This window comes from Phyllostomus hastatus, unplaced genomic scaffold (assembly GCF_019186645.2).
Source record: "Phyllostomus hastatus isolate PE091 unplaced genomic scaffold, TTU_PhHast_1.1 phas_contig_210, whole genome shotgun sequence".
In the NCBI taxonomy this organism is placed as follows: Eukaryota; Metazoa; Chordata; class Mammalia; order Chiroptera; family Phyllostomidae; genus Phyllostomus; species Phyllostomus hastatus.
This window is the reverse complement of record NW_025333737.1, coordinates 30,808,746-30,827,466: the sequence shown is the minus strand read 5'-3', so window position 1 is coordinate 30,827,466 and position 18,721 is coordinate 30,808,746. Positions and strand designations below refer to the sequence as shown.

General features: G+C 47.4%; 1 protein-coding gene across 4 annotated transcripts in view; it reads left to right on the top strand.

Annotated features, from left to right (window-relative positions):
- STAT3 (signal transducer and activator of transcription 3) overlaps window positions 1-18,721 on the top strand; it is a 57,160-nt gene that overhangs the window by 20,017 nt on the left and 18,422 nt on the right. For all 4 annotated transcript variants that reach the window (XM_045835967.1, XM_045835965.1, XM_045835966.1 and 1 more), the window contains exons 2-7: window positions 11,031-11,181; window positions 12,053-12,197; window positions 12,799-12,897; window positions 18,045-18,140; window positions 18,300-18,381; window positions 18,580-18,674. In XM_045835967.1, the coding sequence (XP_045691923.1) occupies window positions 11,054-11,181; window positions 12,053-12,197; window positions 12,799-12,897; window positions 18,045-18,140; window positions 18,300-18,381; window positions 18,580-18,674 (645 nt within the window). In that variant the 5' untranslated portion in view covers window positions 11,031-11,053. The remainder of the gene's footprint in view (window positions 1-11,030; window positions 11,182-12,052; window positions 12,198-12,798; window positions 12,898-18,044; window positions 18,141-18,299; window positions 18,382-18,579; window positions 18,675-18,721) is intronic.

Genomic DNA, 18,721 nt, shown 5'->3' with positions numbered 1-18,721 from the left:
GGAGATGATAAACCAGAAAATAAACAATATATTGGAGGGTGGTGAATAATGCGAAGAAAAACTCAGCAGAGGTAGATGTCCTGTTTTAGATGGATTGGTGTCGAGGGACATCCGCGCAGAGACCTGAATGAGGTGAGGGAGTGGGCAGTGTAGCTGCCTGTCTAGAGGCAGGGCTGTCTGGGTGGGGGGGAAAGCACAGAAGGCCCAGGGCAGAACCGTCCGCTGTGTGCTTCAGAAGCAGAGGGGAGACGGGCGAGCAAAGGGGGCAGCAGCGGGAGAGGAGGTAAAAGAGGCACCCGGAGCAAAGTGGGTTATCTGGTGGGCCGTGGTCAGAATGTGGGTTTTTTCTGAGTGGCTTTGAAGCAGAAGAATAAAATGGTCTTACTTATATTTTGAAAGGTTTGTACTGTGGGACATAGACTGTAGAAGGACCCAGGCGAGACCGTCGGGAGCAGCTGGGAGGTGAAGGCAGTTTTCTAGGTACGAGATGGTGGTGGCTTGGATTAAGATCGTATAACGGTAGCAGGGGAGCTGGGAAGAAGTGCTCACATCCTAGATATACTTTGAAGACAGAGCCAGCAGAATTTATTCATGGATGGGGTGTTGTGGGGCGGGGGGGGAAGAGAGGAGGAGAGAGATTGGAGTCAGACCTCATTGTCAAGGTTTTCAGCTTGAGCACGTGCGAGAATGGAGTTGTCATTTGCTAAAATGGGGAAGATTGGAGGGGAAGTTGGCCGGGAGAGGTTTTTAGTAAAGGAGTTTGGGATATGTTAAATGGAGGTGCTTGTTAGAGATTGAGGTGCAGATACTGAGCAGGCAGTTAGGTTTAGGACTGTGAGCTCATGAGAAAGGACAAGGGCTGGAGACGTAAATTTGGGGAGGGTCAGTGTACAGTTGTTTGAAGGAGTGGGACTGGGTGAGTCATTCAGGAAGTGAGAGCATAGAGGAATAAAGAAATGAACTATTTCAATACTTTTAACAGCAAAACCTTTTTCTTTGAAATTGCAAATTTTTTCCTCATGGAAGTTGGACTCTATAAAAGTGGTCTTCTATCACTATGTCAGTAACAATGTCGTTCTTGTCACCAAATGCAACCAATGGCCTCAAATTCAGGGCAGGAAGCAGCGACCATTTCATGATGCTCAAGGGTCCCGGGGCTGGAGTGTCGATGCGCCCGGCACAGGTGTCTCATCTCTGGGGCACGGTGTCCAGGGGCCGTCGTGCTGCCTTCCTCATGCACACGCCTGAGCTGGGACGGCTCAAAGGTGGTCTCAGCTGGAACTGTAGACAAAGTGCCACCATGTGCCCTCTCCTTCTTTCTGCCTTGGTCTTCTCACGGGGTGTCTGCCCGGTTCTGGACAGGGAGCCTTCCTAGAGAATCAGGCGAAGGCCGTGGCCTTGGAAGTTGCACGTGGATACTTCCATCACACTCCGTTGGTGGGAGCAGTCATCGGCTTAGCCAGGCTTGAGAGAAGGGGACGAAGATCCCTTCTTCCAATGGGACAAGTATCGAAGAATTGGGGTCATGGTTTCCAACCACCACACTGTCCTTTGACGTGGAGGTTCTGCCCCCATTCCATAGTTACTCCGAAGGAAGGAGCTCTGACCCAGGATCCGCAGAGATGGGCTCCTGGCCCCAGTTACACTTGCTCCGTGCTCAGGAACGTGACCTGCGTAAACTTACAAAAAGATTCTTCCTTCTCTTCAAAACGTTTGATCTCCGTTGTGGGTTTGTGATGTTGAGAATCAGGGATTCAATTTTCCTTCTCTGCTTTATTTCAGTTGGCTATTTAAAAGAACATTAATAACTTGCGTGGTGTTCTGGGTTGTTCTGGATCAGTGGATGCTCGTATGACCTTCATGTGGGCTTTGGCCAAAGATAGCAGAACCCACAGCTTTTCCCGGCAACTTGCCCTTTTCCCCTCAGCTGTCCTCAGGCCTGGAAATTTTGACATGACAAGATGCTGGCCCAACCTACAGTCATTTCTCAAAGGCTGTACCCCTTCTGTTTTAAAAAGTTGGCAGTCTGCCTCCGACCCCTGTGAGGATGAGTCCGCCAGCATCCGCAGCTCATTGGAAGGATGCTTTGCTTCTCTCTGGAAAGACTTCCAAACTCTAGGTCTAGCCAGTCATACAGGGTCGAGCTCGTCCCGTTTTCCCAGAGGTAGAAGCCACGTGGGTGCCGTGCTTTTCAGCACCGTGGCCATCGGTGGCTGTCCAGTAGACAGTGTTGCCACGCACGTGCAGGTGCAAGTGAAGGAAGCTGTGAAGGAAACGCTCGTTTGGTGTCTGGCGTCTCATGCCCTGCTGGGAGCCCCGGGTTGGAATGAAGGGTATATGAGGGTCACCAGCAGAGAGCAGAGCTTCTCCTCAAACGGAGACGGTGGGATTAGATCCAGAGAAAGGCTCCCTGTGTGTGTAGGTCCTGCAGGCATTCAGAGTTGAAGCGGTGGTCGGAGCGGAGGGGGCTTCGGGAAAGAAAGCCTCTCTAACACCTGCAGGAAGGGGACGTATGGTGCTACCAGGGGGAAATTCCCGTGTTAGGCGGGAGAGTCTGTGAGAAAGGGACCAAGTCTGTGAGGGTGGAGGTGAGGGAGAGATAAGTTGACTTGATGCATGTTTGATCAAGTCATTTTTGACTAGGACATTTTTGAAAGTCATCTTGAGGCTGGAGAGAGGAGCTGAGTTGGCCTAAGGAAGGTGGCTGGGGAGCTGGAGAGACTTACGCAGGGATGAAGATTCTACAGTGGACACTGAGAAGTTAGTTATGTTTTTCAGCTGGTGGGGGTGCTGTGATTTTAGTCTTACTGAAAGGTCAATGCAGGATCATGGTTGCAATTTTCAAAAAGCAAAATGGAAAGAACTGTTCTGCTTCTCAGAATACAGGTGTCTTAGCCTGGAGAATCTGGCATATCAATGTAGTTGTACTTCATACCTGTGGTTTATTCACTCAAGACATCTTTTCTGAGCACCTGTTACGGGCCAGGCACTCGGCTGGGTGCTGGGGGTGAGGGAGAGGACACACAACAGGGGGCAAAAGCCTAGTTTCTGCCTGTCCTCCCGGAGCTGGCAGCCCCTCATAGTGGTTATTAGCGCAAGTTAGGGCATCCCAGTGCCCAGGGACAAGCCGTGGTGGTGGTGCAGAAGGAAGGCGCATGGAGGACCTGTGGAGGGAGGCCCTGGTGTCATCGAGCAGCTGGAGGAAGGGCAGAATGAGTGCCACAGGCTCTGGTGCCGGCTGACGCAAGAGAGGCAGGGCCAGCCAGGCCATCGGTCACATTCCGAACGCTCACAGACACTTTATACGGTGTGCCGGCTGCGTCCCACGTGCTGTGTGTGCATTAACTCTTCAGTTCTAACAGTGACCCTGGGAGGTGCGTCCTGTGATCTCCCTCTTTTCGCAGATGAGGAGACTGAGGCACAAGGAGACAAAATAACTGGCACCCACCCACATGTATCTGAGTGGTGGGGTCAGAGTTCACTATGGCCCCAGAATATGCTCTAAGCACATCCCTCTTCTGACTTAATGTTATATCTTTTGTTTCAGCCTGAGGACAATGCAGAGTCATCAGCTTGTGTCATTCATTTATCTATCTATTTATCTGTTTATTTTAGAGGAAGTGGGAGAGAGAGGGGGAAAAATCAAATTTTTATTGTTCCGTTTATTTATACATTCAGTGGTTGATTCTTGGATATGCCCTGATGAGGGATCGAACCTGCAACCTTGGCACATCAGGACAGTGCTCTAACCGACTGATCTACCCGGCCAGGGCAAGTCTGTGTCTTGAAAGGGCCTCTCTACAGCATGGAAATGGACTGGAGGGAGGCGAGCCTATGTGGGGAGACAGTTGAACACTCTTCTTGTGGCCCAGCCGCGTTGTGGCTCTGAGCCTGGGGGAAGGGTGGAGTTTATCTGTCAGCTGGAGTGCAAACCCTGGATATTTTTTGGGTAAATAGCAATTTACTACTTATAGCCGCATTTATTCTTGGATCGCGGCAGCCTTATGTCTTGAGGGAACGGAACCTGACCGGACCGTAATTTACAGACTGAATAGTCTGCGGAGGCGTCCGGCCCAGTGCTCTCCGAGTGGCGGAGTTACTGCTGTGACGTTTCTCACGGTGGGCACTTAGCCTCCACTTGAATACCAAACACAGTGAGAACCTGGGGGCTGTCCCTTCCTCCTCACTTTCTCTGAGCCACCTTTGCCCTTCGACCAGTCACCGAGCTCCATGATGTCTCCCTCATTAGTGTCTCGGGAAGACGTCCACTTGAAAACATTTCTGAGGCTGCTACCCAAGTGCAGGCCTCCGCCATCTCTCACCTTGATTATTTCTTCCTGAGGGATCTTTCTGAAATGTGAATCAAGTGATCATTTGTCTGCTTAAAAGTTGGCAGACCCCGCCATTGCCCTGCTCATACGGCTTACAGAAGAGCCTTCCCCGACCTCCTCTCATGCCATGGTCCCCTTAGGCATTCTCTGCGGGCGTTCTGCTTCGTGACAACTGCCGCCCCCCTGGAGACTGTTATCCAGCCCATCAGGAGCCAGGGCCAGTGTGGGGCTTCTCAGAGCCCCTGCGGTGATTCTGACGTGCACCCGGAGCCGAGCCTTGACCTCTGCTCGTCCTCCAGGCTCTCGGTGGGACCACACTGTAGCTCGTCTGAGGAACTTACGAATATCGAAACCTGGTTCCCACGCGCAGCAATTCCAGTTTGGCATCTGGTTTGGTTTCCAGGCAGCTCTATGTATTTATTAATTTTAAAAAACAATATCTGCCCTTATCACTCTAGTCTGCAGCCAGAGGGCTGAGTTTGGGCACAGATACTCGGGGGAGACAGACTGCAGCTCTGGAGTGACTTGCCCTTTCGTGTGCTGATCTCCACGTGCTTGAAGGGCCACTGCTCTGCGATGTCGTTTTTTTCTTTGCTAACCCCACTTCCCGTTCTCCAAGCCTTCTCCCTGGACAAGACGTTCGAGTTTTTGGACTTCTTACTCCCTGACTGCCCCTCCCTGAATGCGTTTGCTTTTTAGGGTGCCATCTGAAATGCGATACAACTAGAATACCATTCTAGACATGGGCCCATTTCAGCAGCCCTGATAGACCCTTTAGTGGTGACACTACTTATGTCTGTTAAAATGCCATGAGGTCACAGCGGCTTGGTGTCACGGTTGACTCATGGGTCACTGAAAGATCAATGCAAACCCCCACTCGAGCGCAGGGGTCGAGAGCAGGAAGTCTGGAAACGGACGACTGTATCTGGGTTGGGATTCCAGCTCCATGCCTTTACCACCTGTGTGACCTTGGGTGACTCACTAAAGATTCTGTGCCTCAGTGTCCTCCTCTGTGAAGGGGATAAAAATAGCATCTATCTCATACTATCTCATAGGATTGTGGTGAGGATGAAATAAGTAAGTAGAGGTCAAGTGCTCAAAACAGTGGCTGGCACATAGTACTGTGTAAATATTAGCCATAATCATTAGTTATTTGGATTGCTCCTAAACCAAGGTAATTTTTTCTCTTTTTCTTTTATTTGGATATCATTAGTGTTTTTAGCTGTAGTCTTTTTAGTCCCTGGAGCTATCCTCAGGGGAACTAAGAATGCAGGTATTTGATTAGGGCACCGCCCAGTCCTTTTGTCCTCCCCTTGTCCCCTTACACACACACACCAAACCGCTGCATTACTAACTTCCTCCCGCAGGATATGTTACAAAGGCCCAGCAGGGAAAACGGACTCTATCCTTTAACCTGGCTAACCCAAGGAATTAATGTGTGTTTCCCTGGGCATTGAAGAAATGCCGACGAAAGGGATTCCACGGGGTGGGGAAGGAGCAACACAGCGACAAGGCACACTCCCAGCGCCCTATTGTAGAGGAAGGATGCTGCACATCCATTATGGTTTTAAAAAAAAAATGTCTACAGCCATCCTTAAAAGAGGGGGGTACTTCCTCATTTTACTGAAGAAGAGGCCTGTTCAGCAGTCAAGTACCGTTTCCCGAACAAGCAGTGATAAGTGGCAGCCAGGGCTCGCACCCCTGCCCAGCCGGGGTGGTAGAGTGTCTCGTTTCTGTGGCCTCGAACCCCACTGCTTTGGAGCGGAGGGTCTGGTTGGGGGAGTGGAAGAGTCCCAATGTGGGGAGGCCCCGTGACACACGAATTTGGTCTGTTCTGTGGTTTTCATGCAGTCAGACCAGTTCTCAGGCAGCCTTAACCATGAACTGCGCCCTTAGTAATCGACAACACATGTCTGGCTGTGTTACTTCCAATTTAGAGAAAATAAACGTTTGTTAGGTGCTCGCTCCTTCAATCTGAAGGATTTGTGATCAGATATAGTGCCTGTCCCAAGTGAAGTATGGAGAACACACCAGTTTGTCTTTTTGAATGTCTTAACACTGCTAAGTTTGAAATAACAAGGGGTCTTGGTAATTCATAGTTCTTCAGTCTTTTCCCCAAAGGCAGCTGGGCGAGCACTAGATTTGGGGTAATTCTTTTGGTTTTGTTTTTAAAGTCCTGGCCGTCCTTCAAGGATCAGAGGTTTCCTTTCCTTTTTGCTGTTCGCATTCCCGGTAGTCTCCGCCTCTTAAAGTTAACCGTAAACCGGATACATTTTATTCTCTGTTTCTGGATATACGTTAGACAACTGTGCAAAGGCAGTACTAATGATAAGACCTGGAATGGGAAAAATAATGTGTTTGGCACAAGATGCTTTTTTTTAACACTTTCTAGAAGAATTAAAGTAGAATAAGAAGATTAAGGGGGAAAAGACTTTTTTGGCTCCAGAGTGTCATTAAAAACTGTTTTTGGGTTTTTTTCCTTATTTCTCCAAGCTCTAGCCCTTAGTAATTTAGTACTCCTTTCATATATTCAATTTTGGCACATTTGTGGGGAGCTCTAATTCAAGTTCTCTTATATTTCAATGTCCATTTTTGCAAGGAAGAATTGGTTTCTGACTTTAAAGCAAATCCTATTATTTATAATTGAAATACTTGAGTATTACAATAAGTATAGATCAGATTAGGCACTCAGGTGTTAACATTTGGTCATTCTAGGAAATCAATATTAGATTTATGTATGAACTTCTTGTTGTAAAGGAAAACATCTAGTTTTAAACCTTATAAAGGTACTATTTGAATTTGTAAGCAGTGAAATTGTCTGTCATACCAGTGTACTTATTTTTAATTTGTATTTATTGATTTTTAGAGAGAGAGAGAGAAACATCAATTTGTTGTTCCCCTTATTGATGTATTCATTGGTTTGTGCATGTGCCCTGATTGGGATCGAACCCACAACCTTGGGGTATCAGGACAACACTCTAACCAACTGAGCTGCCTAGCCAGGGCCCACGTGTACTTATTTTGAATCATCTTTTTTAAATTTGGAATTTTAGTCTTACCGTCTAGGGTAATTATGGATGGTTAAGCTAACAACAGTTAGATAAAGCTGTAATATTTAAATGTGGACTCCCACTTGTTCACTTACCTTTAATCCTGCAGTCAGTGTTTCCTGCAGGTTGAGTGTCTTCTTCTGGCATTAACTGCCTTTTATGTCTCCTCCTCCCTAGTCTACTCTAAGGAGTTTGCAGCTACTTCGTATTATTTTTGGAATGTGCTGTGAGAATAAATAAGTTGGAGCTTGCAAATATAAGTAAATTCAGTGGGTCTTAGTGGGTTTAGTAGGATTATATTTAAACTACTAGTAGAAGCCAAATGGTTGTTTTCTGGACTTTAAACAAAAACTCTCTTTGTATAGAAAATGTTAACTATAAATAAGCTTTCAAAGAGAAGACAAAGCTGTAAAAATACTATGATCCCAACTTTTAACAAGAAATAAAATATATATACATACTCTTGGGATAGATTAAAAGGAATTAGACCAATACTATATCACTTATAGTTCTAGATAGTGGGGTCCCTCCCCCAATTTCCACAGTGAACATTATTACTCTTATAATCTTTTAAAAATATCTTCTTACGAAGGCTGGTTTCTACAGCAATTTGTGCAGCTATATTTCTGTGTTACTTTATACTCTGCCTTTGCCATTGAGCCTTTCCTGACAGCAGAGAGGATTGATGTGTCGGGAACAATAAGATACCACAGGTATGTTCTGCTTGAGATGCAGGTATTTCTAATATGGAGTCTGGCCAACACCCAAAGAAAAATCGCATGACACATTATGAGGTGGAAAGTGTCTTTGGATCACTTTCTGTTCTGGACAGGCCTGGTTTTCCTCCCTCTCCTCCCTCTCTCCCCTCCGGCCCTCGCCCCTACTGTAAACCCAGTGGTGTGTGAATGTCAAGTCCAAGTCTTACTGTAAAAGAAGTTTGATGAAGTGATGTAGCGAAAGTCTTTGGTAAGTGGTCCTGGCTTGTGTTTCTCGCCTTGCCCTTGGTTAGCTTGGAGTGCAGCGTGTGAACGAGAACCGCGACTTCGGCCCGACCTGTGTCGTGATCTTCATGGTAAGAAGTTCCCCGTCAGACGGTGGTTGTTTGTCTTATGACTTGCTGTTGGTAAAGTTATCCCCAAGGGGTTGAGAAATTCCTGTTTCGAAAAGTTCACAAAGTCTTTGGTGACCTACTGTTTCATTTTTCTTTTTCCTTTTTCTTCAGCTGTAGAAAACGGCATCACATTTTCCTTCACATGCTAACATTTACTGTCTTCTCACCTAAATTCGGCAAACACCGCGAGGGCATTAAGCCCCGCGCCACACCCCGAGAGAGCCAGCCACTATGTGGAGTGAACCGACTTCTCACCTGCACACGCAGGGTGGTACTCGGCACTTACATGGCTGTGCAGATCACTTTCTGTGTCCTGGGGTTTGGTGAAAGTGGTTGTTAAGTCGCAGACTTAGAATTATTGCGGAGGTAGGAAATACTTTAATTAGACTTGAGTGGAGTTCTTTAGCTTAACTCATCATTTGAAAAACCAGAAATGAGATTGTGAAATAAATTGGCCTCTTTAAAATTTTTTTTCCAGTAAGACAGTTACCACAAAGCTAGTTGGCACTGATTTTCCTAGATAACTTGGCGAGATCGCTCGGAGATACGCTTTTCTTAGGAAGAACACTGGGTCTGATTGCACTGGGGCCCCTGGTGGTTAAACAGGGTTTGCAGCTAAGCAGCCAGCAAGGAGATCCCTATCTGGTTCTCCGCCGTGTCCTCCAGTGACGAGACTAAGAAGTGGAACATAACATGAGTCACTGCTGGTGCTTGAATTTTTGTGGAGAAAACTTATCTGGTTTCTGGTTTAAGAAATAGCACAATTATGGTGCTATTTACTGAAATCCCAACTAAAATCAAAACAACGACGACAACAACAACAAAACCTTCTGAGTTACGGACCAGAAATGAATCGGACAATCTTGGACAACTCGTAATTTGCTAGTGGTACATTAGTTTGAAAACGCAAGTATTCCTGAATGACCCCAGTGTTAATCTATAACTGATCTGGATTAAACGGATGTTGCTTTATGGTTTTACCTGCGAGTGTCAGGGAGCAGACCGTGAAGGCTGGACATTTGTGTCAAAAATAAGCAATTTACAACACTGGAGTATATTTTGAAAAGCAGGTACCTATTTCTTTAAATCATTTGTTAGAAGAAGCACAGCTTTTGTTTACGTAAGAGCAGCAGCGTTCAGTAAAAGTGGAGTGCAAGTCACATATGTAATGTTAAAGTTGCCAGTAGCTATATTAAAAGAAGTAAAAAGAAATGGGTGAAATTCATCTTAATACTATATTTTAGTTCGCCTAATATAGCCAAAATATCATTTCAATATTAACGAGATAGTTTGCCTTTTTCTTCTTTTATTAAATCTTCAAAACCCAGTGCATATTTTACACTGAAAGCACATCTCAGTTTGAAGCAGCCCCATGTTAAGTGTCCAGGAGCCATGCGTGGGCAGAGGCTACTACACGGCGGGTCTAGAGTTTCCGTGCATTTGCACTGGAGTAGAACCAACATAAACTGGCCTAATATACAGCTTTCTATGCAAATCAGGTCCTGAGAAACGTAAGGCAGATACTGATGCTTTTAGCCTATGGGGCAGATTTTAACTTGGCTCTAATGTGAATATTGTAAGAGAGTTCTGGTGACCTTTGGTTCCTGGGTGAGGGTAATACACGCCGTGGTTACAGCGCGTCAGCATGTGGCTGGTGGTCTGCTCCGAGAAATAAGCAAATCAGGAAATTGGGTTACGTGTATGTGTTTGTACATATTCGGTCTTTCATTAAATGTCCTCGCTGTCCCAGAGAACCAGCTCTCTACACTTTGATGTGTACAGATACCTCAGTTTTTGGCTATTACTCAGTTATTTTTACAGCTTCTTAAGGCTGCTTGTTCAGGGTTTCTATTCAGAAAGAGAACTGAAGGTAGCTGGTGGCTTGGTTTCTCATACCCGAACATTTTCCCCGTGCTTGCCTGGTATTCAGCTTCTCTGCTCTCTCATCCCAGGCTGAGAAATTTGTGGGACAACATTACTTCTTGTTGAGTGGGAGAATCCTAGGCAGATCCTTGCTTATACTCTTAAACCTGTAGTCTTAGAGTTAGCCCCGTGTCTCCCCTGAACATGCACACCCCACAGTTTGGTCTTAGTTCAGGTTTACTCTGTGTACTCCCAGGACACTTGAAAGGGCTGACAGCTGGTGAGCATCTGTTGTAAGCTGGGCATAGAGCTGGGGCTTTGGAACTGTTATCTCAACAGCCTCATGGGATGGGAATCAGGATCTCTGTTTCACAGACGGGGAAGTGGAGTTCTGGAAGTCATGTTTCAACTTCACATACCTCCGGTGGATAATTGCAGACCTTGGCATCATGCCACTTTATCGTCTCGTTTAGAAGGAGCCGTGACGTAGTTCCGGAAGTAGAGAGAGTGAATGTGCGCGTGTTGCTCTAAACTGGCAGAGACATGCAGGGTCCTTCCCAAAACATCTCTCATCCCCGATCACAGACCTGACGCCTGCGTTGAGTCGACAGGGTGTTTCGGGATTGTTTACCCTGCCGGGGCTTGTAGTGACCGAATGAACCCTTTGGTTTACAGGTGGGACCTCTGATTGCAGCAGGATGGCCCAATGGAATCAGCTACAGCAACTCGACACACGGTACCTGGAGCAGCTTCATCAGCTGTACAGTGACAGCTTCCCCATGGAGCTGCGGCAGTTTCTGGCCCCTTGGATTGAGAGTCAAGACTGGTAAGTCCTTCTTGAGAAACTCCCCAAATTGTTAGGTGTTGGTTTGCATCAAGAAGCACAATCTGTTCTAGCTTAACTGTGTGCTATTTCATCGAAAAAACGTATGGGTACAGGTGACGGGGTCAAAGAGATCAGGAGATAAAGAGGTATTCTTAATCTTGTGTAAACATCTTCTGTATCAGGGGCACACACGTCAAACCGCCTGCTTGCTGGTAGATGCGTTTAGGACTGATTTGGATCTCACTGCCTTGGTGAGATCCTCTGTGTGTTCTCTGATGCTTTGGAGATGTGTTACCAACATTTATGTGGATGAGAATTCTGTCATGGGTAGAAGCTGGGTCCTTGCATATGATTCCCCTTTAATTAAAGGAAAGAGACGGAGGAGGAAAAATAGACTTGTTCACAGAGGAGATAATGGCACAGAATTCCAACAACGATTTCCTTCACTTTAACATGTTCAGATTCAACTGTTAATTTTGGCTTAAACCAGGGCTATGACCTAGCTTTTCCAGAATTTGGTGAGGGCCAGGAAGGTGATTCAGAGCTATTGGAGATACGCCATCCTATCCTGGGGTTGCTTATTTGCTACTAATAATCTGACCACAGAGTTGACTGAGAATTTAAAGCAAAACACCACGCAATATTTTTTATAGACTATGAGTGGCTAATAGAATCTAGAATAATTTTTATAGTGATTCAGTTGTTGATTGTTATTGTTGTCGAGCAAGTTAAATGTTAAATGGTGAGTGGATTAAAGTAGAGGGTTTGCCTTGGGTTTTATTTTTCCTCCTTTACTTGTTTTTTTCCCCATTGATGGTGACGTGTGTGTGTAGATTTCAGAATCATTCTTTATTATTCTTCTTTTTCCTAGGGCGTACGCGGCCAGCAAAGAGTCACACGCCACTCTGGTGTTTCATAATCTCCTCGGTGAGATTGACCAGCAGTACAGCCGCTTCCTACAAGAATCGAATGTTCTCTATCAGCACAATCTGCGGAGAATCAAGCAGTTCCTCCAGGTGTGATGAGAAACTGAACCAGCAGAGAAGGGTTTTAGCTTTCTTTCCTGGAAGTATTTCTTTTCTCATTTGAGAGCCTATCTTGTACTTGAAATCAAAGAAGTAATTAGACTGTTACCAAATGTCTGTATACTTACCCAGGGGCACCATTACCTGAAATTCACTTCTTCAGTCAGTTGAAGTAGTAAAGTGATTATTATGTTAATATTATATTAACACATTAATAACGTGATTGTAACCAGGGCCTCCCCTCACAGGAAGATGATGCTTACTTCAACACCTTCAGTGTTGAAGGTTTGGCCATAGTTGGATGCAGCAGGACAAAGCGAGTCACTTCCCGTGAGCCCAGGGCAGCAGGCCGCCCAGACAATCAGAGGAAGTGCCTTCTCCCACAGCAGTGCAGCTCACCAGGACTGCCTTCCTCCCTTCTCCCCCTCCCCTCCCACGGACTGCAGCCAGGATTTGAGGCCCTTGTTTTACTGTTTCACGTAGTAAATGTTACGCTCAGTTTAGGAAGAATGTCGCTTTAAGCCAGCAACATTTCAGTTCACATCTTCTTAGCCTGCCACTGCTTTTCATTCTCCCCCTCTCCTACTTACAGAGCAGGTATCTGGAGAAGCCGATGGAGATTGCCCGAATCGTGGCCCGGTGCCTGTGGGAAGAGTCCCGCCTCCTGCAGACCGCAGCCACCGCAGCCCAGGTGAGACGGGGCAGGAGCCCTGCCGCCCTCCTCGTGCGCAAAGACGTGCTTGCTCTCGTGTGGTCGTCAGGACGCACGCAGTCCTCCTGGGTAGAAGTGGGTGTTAAGTGGGTGTTTTGGATTTTTAAATTTTGTACATTGAAAATAACTATTTTTTTTTCTGAGTACATAATGCATTCTTCCCTTTAAAAAAATTAAAACATGGGGCCAAGATGGAGGCATAGGTGGACGCACCGTACCTCCACGCACAACCAAGATTGGAACAACAACAATTTAGAGGCAGAATAACATCCAGAACTGACAGAAAATTGATCTGAATGGAAGTCAGACAGCCAAGAAGTTGAAATAGACCCGTTCATCCAGACCGGTGGGAGGGGCGGAGACAAGCAGCCAGGTGTGGGTCACGGCGTGGAGAGCAGAGAGAGTTGGGCGCGTAAGGCATCTGGGGTGCGCAAGATCACAGTGGGTGGACCCTGAGGCGCACGGAGAGACACCCAGCCTCACAGGAGAGGTCCTCGGAAGGTCCTATGGCATGCACAGGCCCACCCTCATGGGAATTGGCACCAGAGGGGCCCAGTTTGCTTGGGGGAGCAGCAGAAGGGACTGAAGTCCCACAGAGAACGGAGCAACCGCCCATTGTTCCCTCTCGACCCTGCCCCCACATACAATGTCACAATCCAGTGACTGGGGTGCCCAGCCCTGGTGAACACCTAAGGCTCCACCCCTCACTGTAATAGGCAGGACCAGACCAAAAAGAGAGAGAGAGAGAGAGAGAGAGAGAGAGCTGACTCAAACAGAAGAATAAATCAAAGCCCTAGAACTTATCCTTTTAAGTGACCGAGAGATAGCCAACCTATCAGATGTACAGTTCAAAACACTGGTGATCAGGAAGCTCACAGAATTGGTTGATTTTGGTCGCAAATTAGATGAACAAATGTAGGCTACAATAAGAGAAATGAAGGAAATTGCACAGGGAACCAATAGTGATGGGAAGGAAACTGGGACTCAAAACAATAGAGTGGACCAGAAGGAAGAAAGAAACAACCAAACAGGAAAGAATGGAGAAATAAAAATTCAAAAAAAACGAAGAGAAGCTTAGGAACCTCCAGGACATCTTTAAATGTTCCAACATCTGAATTATAGGGGTACCAGAAGGAGAAGAGGAAGAGCAACAAGTGGAAAAGTTATTTGAACAAATAATAAAGGAGAACTTCCCCATTCTGGCAAAGGAAATAGACTTCCAGGAAGTCCAGGAAGCTCAGAGAGTCCCAAAGAAGTGGGACCCAAGAAGGAACACACCAAGGCACACCATAATTACATTAGCCAAGGTAAAAATGAAAGACAGAATCCTAGAAGCAGCAAGAGATAAGGGGACAGTAACCTACAAAGGAGTTCCCATCAGAATGTCAGCTGATTTCTCAAAAGAGACCTTGCAGGCAAGAAGGGGCTGGAAAGAAGTATTCCAAGTCATGAAAGGCAAGGACCTACATCCCAGATTGCTCTATCCAGCAAAGCTTTCATGTAGAATGGAAGGGCAGATCAAGTGCTTCTCAGATAAGGTCAAGTTAAAGGAGTTCATCATCACCAATCCCTTATTATATGAAATGTTAAAGGGACTTATCTAAGAAAAGAAGATAAAAAAAAACATGTATAGTAAAGTGACAGCAAACTCATAATTATTAACAACCACACCTAAAACAAAAACAAAAACAAACTAAGTGAACAACTAGAACAGGAAGAGAACCACAGAAATGGAGGGCACATGGAAGGATAGCAACAGGGGAGTGGGAGGAGGAGAGAGGGGGAAAAGGTACAGAGAATAAGTAGCATAGAGGGTAGGTAGAAAATAGACAGGGGGAGGGCAAGAATAGTATGGGAAATGTAGAAGCTAAAGAACTTACAACACATGGACATGAACTAGAGGGGGGGAATGTGGGTGGAGGGTGTGCAGGGTGGAGGGGAGTGAAGGGGAGAAATGGGACAACTGTAATAGCATAATCAATAAAATATATTTTAAAAAATTAAAACATTACAGAAAAGTACAAGTAAGAAAATTTCTTAAAAATTTGAAATGTCACTCATTCCCTCCCTTATTTCTTCCCAAGAAACTAATATTAAGAGTCTGGTCTAAATCCCTTCATGCCTTTCTCCAGGCTCATATAAACTGTGCAAAACACACACACACATTATTATTATTATTATTATTATTATTATTATTATTATTAAAGAGAATGCCTCTTCTTTTTTTAAAGATTTTTATTTATTTTTAGAGAGGGGGGAAGGGAGAGAGAAAGAGAGAGAGAAACGTCAGTGTGTGGTTGCCTCTCACATGGCCCCCACTGAGGACCTGACTTGCAACCCAGGCATGTGCTCTGACTGGGAATCGAACTGGTGACCTTTTGGTTTACAGCCTGTGTTCAGTCCACTGAGCCACACCAGCCAGGGCCACGCGCACATTATATTTAAATGGGCTTACTTTCCTTCATCTTGCTGTTTTCATTTAATATTATATAATGTAAATCCTCCTAAGTCACGTAATATAAAGCTCACTCATTTTTTTTATTTGCTGCTTCACCGTTGGTGGTGTGGAGCTGCTGCAATTCAGTTTTTCCCCCTTCGATAGACGTTCACTTCATTCTGTTTTTTTTTTTCTGTTATAAATACTACTTGCAGTGTCCCTCTATATATCTCTATATATTCATGCTTTGATTTCTCTATGATAGATTTTTATAAATGAAGTTTAAAAAAATTTTTTTAAAGATTTTATTTATTTTTAGAAAGAGGGGAAGGGAGGAAAAAAGAGAGGGAGAGAAACATCAGCATGAGAGAAAAACATTGATCGGTTGCCTCTCGTAAGCACCCTGACTGGGACTGAACCTACAGCCCAGCCATGTGCTCTGACCAGGAATCGAACTGGTGACCTTTCGCTTCATGGAATGGTGCCCAACTGACCCAACAGAGCCACACCAGTTTGGGACTAGATGACGTTTTTCTAGAACACAGCATACACAGCCATGTGTGCGTTGTCTGCGGCTGCTTTCGTGCCGCAGCTGGATGTTTGTGCTGCGGCTCAGGTGGCACTGAGACAAGTATTCACTACAGAGACTGTATGACCCACAGAGCCAAAAATATCTGCCCCTCCCCCCGCCCTTAGAAAGTCTGCAGCCGCTGACGTGGGGCTACCAGTTGGGCATCAGAGACCTCAGCCCAGGCCCCACTGCCATTTTCTCTGTGCGCATCACCTGGTGTGTTCGCAAGTGTCTTCTATGGGTGGAGCCCGAGGAGCTAGGAAGACGAGCAGACGTGAGCCCTGCAGGCGGGTCTCTCGGTCGGGTGGGACTGTAGGTGCACGCACACTCAATGTGAGAAAAACATGCGGGAGGACGTGAGTCACCCTGCCTGGGGAAGTCGAGTAATGTCACCAGGAAAGCAAAAGTTGCACTGAGTCTGAAGGTGAAAGGGTTCAGGTGTGCTCCGGCAGCGGCACACGCTGGCGGAGTGGACAGCGTGTGGGGAAGCCGTGTGAAAACTTGCCGCGTGCGGGAAAGAGTGGGTGGTTGGGGCTGGCTGCAGCGCAGGGAGGGAGGGCTTCGGTGGTTATGGGAGTGTGTGAGACAGCCGTCTGCTGAGCCGAGCGAGGTGTTTGTACCTGGAAGCCATGGTAGACAGCAGTTCGCAGAGGCGGCGTTCTGTAGGTGACAGTGAATCACATCTGTTTTCCTCCTCTGAGTGCAGTGCCAGTCGAGAAACAGAATGGGAGTCCAATGCAGATGAAAGTGTCTGTCAGCTGTACTGCTGGTAAAGCAAGACGGAAGGCATGGTGTGGGTGGGCAACCGTAGGGCTTCCTGATGTCTGGCCCCCTGAGTTGGATCTTGGGACGGAGAGACTGGGTTTACAGGGCGGCTTTCCCCCAACCATCCACAGGGGCCTTTAGGGACCCCAGACTCTCACGCACCCCAGAACTGCTTCTAGAGACCGGGCCCTCACCCCTGCTCGAGGAGTGCCCCAGGAAGGCCAAGGGCAGAAGGAGCCACCCACCTGAGGGCTGGGTTCTTGGAAGACCGGAGTGTAGTTGTTCTCAGTCTCGCCAGTCAGATGAGTCGCCCCGTTTGAAGAAGCAGGGATGGAGGTAGCCTTCTCAAACCTTCTAAAGGAAGTCTGTGTTCTGTGTGGGCTTGGGCGGGGACCACGGGAAAGGGAGAGAGTGGCTCCCTCTGAAACTGGCAGAGTCAGCCCTGTTTTGGAGATGTGTGGCAGCCGTGTAGAGGACCGATTGGACGTGAAGGAGGTCAGAGGCGCACACATCAGCGGCTGGGGTTGAAACCGAGCCAGCGGCACTAGAGACGGACTCAAGACTGCGGAATGCGGAGCCAGGAGCCTCTGGTGGGGCTGGCGTCAAAGACAACTGGGGGTTCTAACGTGGAGCGCTGGGTGTGTGGCCTCTGTTCTAGGCCCTCAGACCCGCGCCACTGACCGGTATCTCTGGCTGGTGCCAGCGCCCCACCGTCCTGAGCGCCGCAGCTTTTGCATGGTCTTTTTTTTTTCTTATCAGACAGTATCCTATTACTTTGACAGAGGTTATAATTTTCAAGTTTCATGTGCTACTTGGCATTTTTAAGGTACCAGCCTCCCCTTCTACTCCAAGACACTATCTCTTGATACAGTATTTCACCACGGGACAAAATAACTTTTTACTCTTCCACAGCAACGTATTGGGCACTACACACATTTACACAGGCACCCGAAATCTGCTGTTCTAAATTGTTGTGAAATTTTTTACGTACTTATCTACAATGAGCCTTTAGGAGGTAAGGACTTGAGCTCGACGTGTCTTAGTTCGACATGTGGTTTCCTAGTGCAATACACAGGGTAGGCCTACAGTGTGACCTAGGGATAATAGGCCAAGGATGCAGGTAAGACCAGGTGAGAGCTTCCCTGACGTCACACTGACGGCACCTGGAGAGCGCCAGCCGCTGCCGGACTGCCCGGCATGGAGCCCCGCGTGCTGCCTCTGTTTCCTTTGTCTCCCGATGGCAGCGGCCTCTTGGGCCGAACGGGAAGGGCAATGCTGTGGGACGGAGACTGGATGGGGTGTTCTTCTCCCCATGTCTCTGGCATTCACTTGTGGTGACTCCCTTTTTGGCAGCAAGGGGGCCAGGCCAACCACCCCACGGCCGCCGTGGTGACGGAGAAGCAGCAAATGCTGGAGCAGCACCTGCAGGACGTCCGGAAGCGAGTGCAGGTGAGGGGGGTCTGGGGAAGGCGCCCCTTTCCGGGCGGTGTTGCCTGGGGGTCCTGCCTGCATCTTTCTTGGAAGTTGTGGCCTCAGTTCCCTCAGAGCCTGTCTGTCCCACCTCCCCGAGGCACTGTTTTCCACTCCTGCGTGTGTTGGTTTTCACAGGACTTGGAACAGAAAATGAAAGTGGTCGAGAACCTCCAGGACGACTTTGATTTCAACTACAAAACCCTCAAGAGTCAAGGAGGCAAGTGAATCTTAGAGACGTTAGAAATCTCCTGTAGGAAGTGAGTTCGTGTTACCTGAGTTTTGGGAATTATTTGTCTCGACTCTGTGCTCAGGCTGTGGGGGCGGGCGTTCCTAGGGACTTCTGATGCCCGAGGGAGCCTGCTTACTGAGGACCGGAGCGTTCCCTCAGGTCAAGGCGTCTTTCCTTCCGCTGCAGACATGCAGGATCTGAACGGGAACAACCAGTCAGTGACCCGGCAGAAGATGCAGCAGCTGGAACAGATGCTGACCGCGCTGGACCAGATGCGGCGGGTAAGCGCGTGGGGCTGCACCCCGGCCCGTCTCCCTCGCCCGTGGGG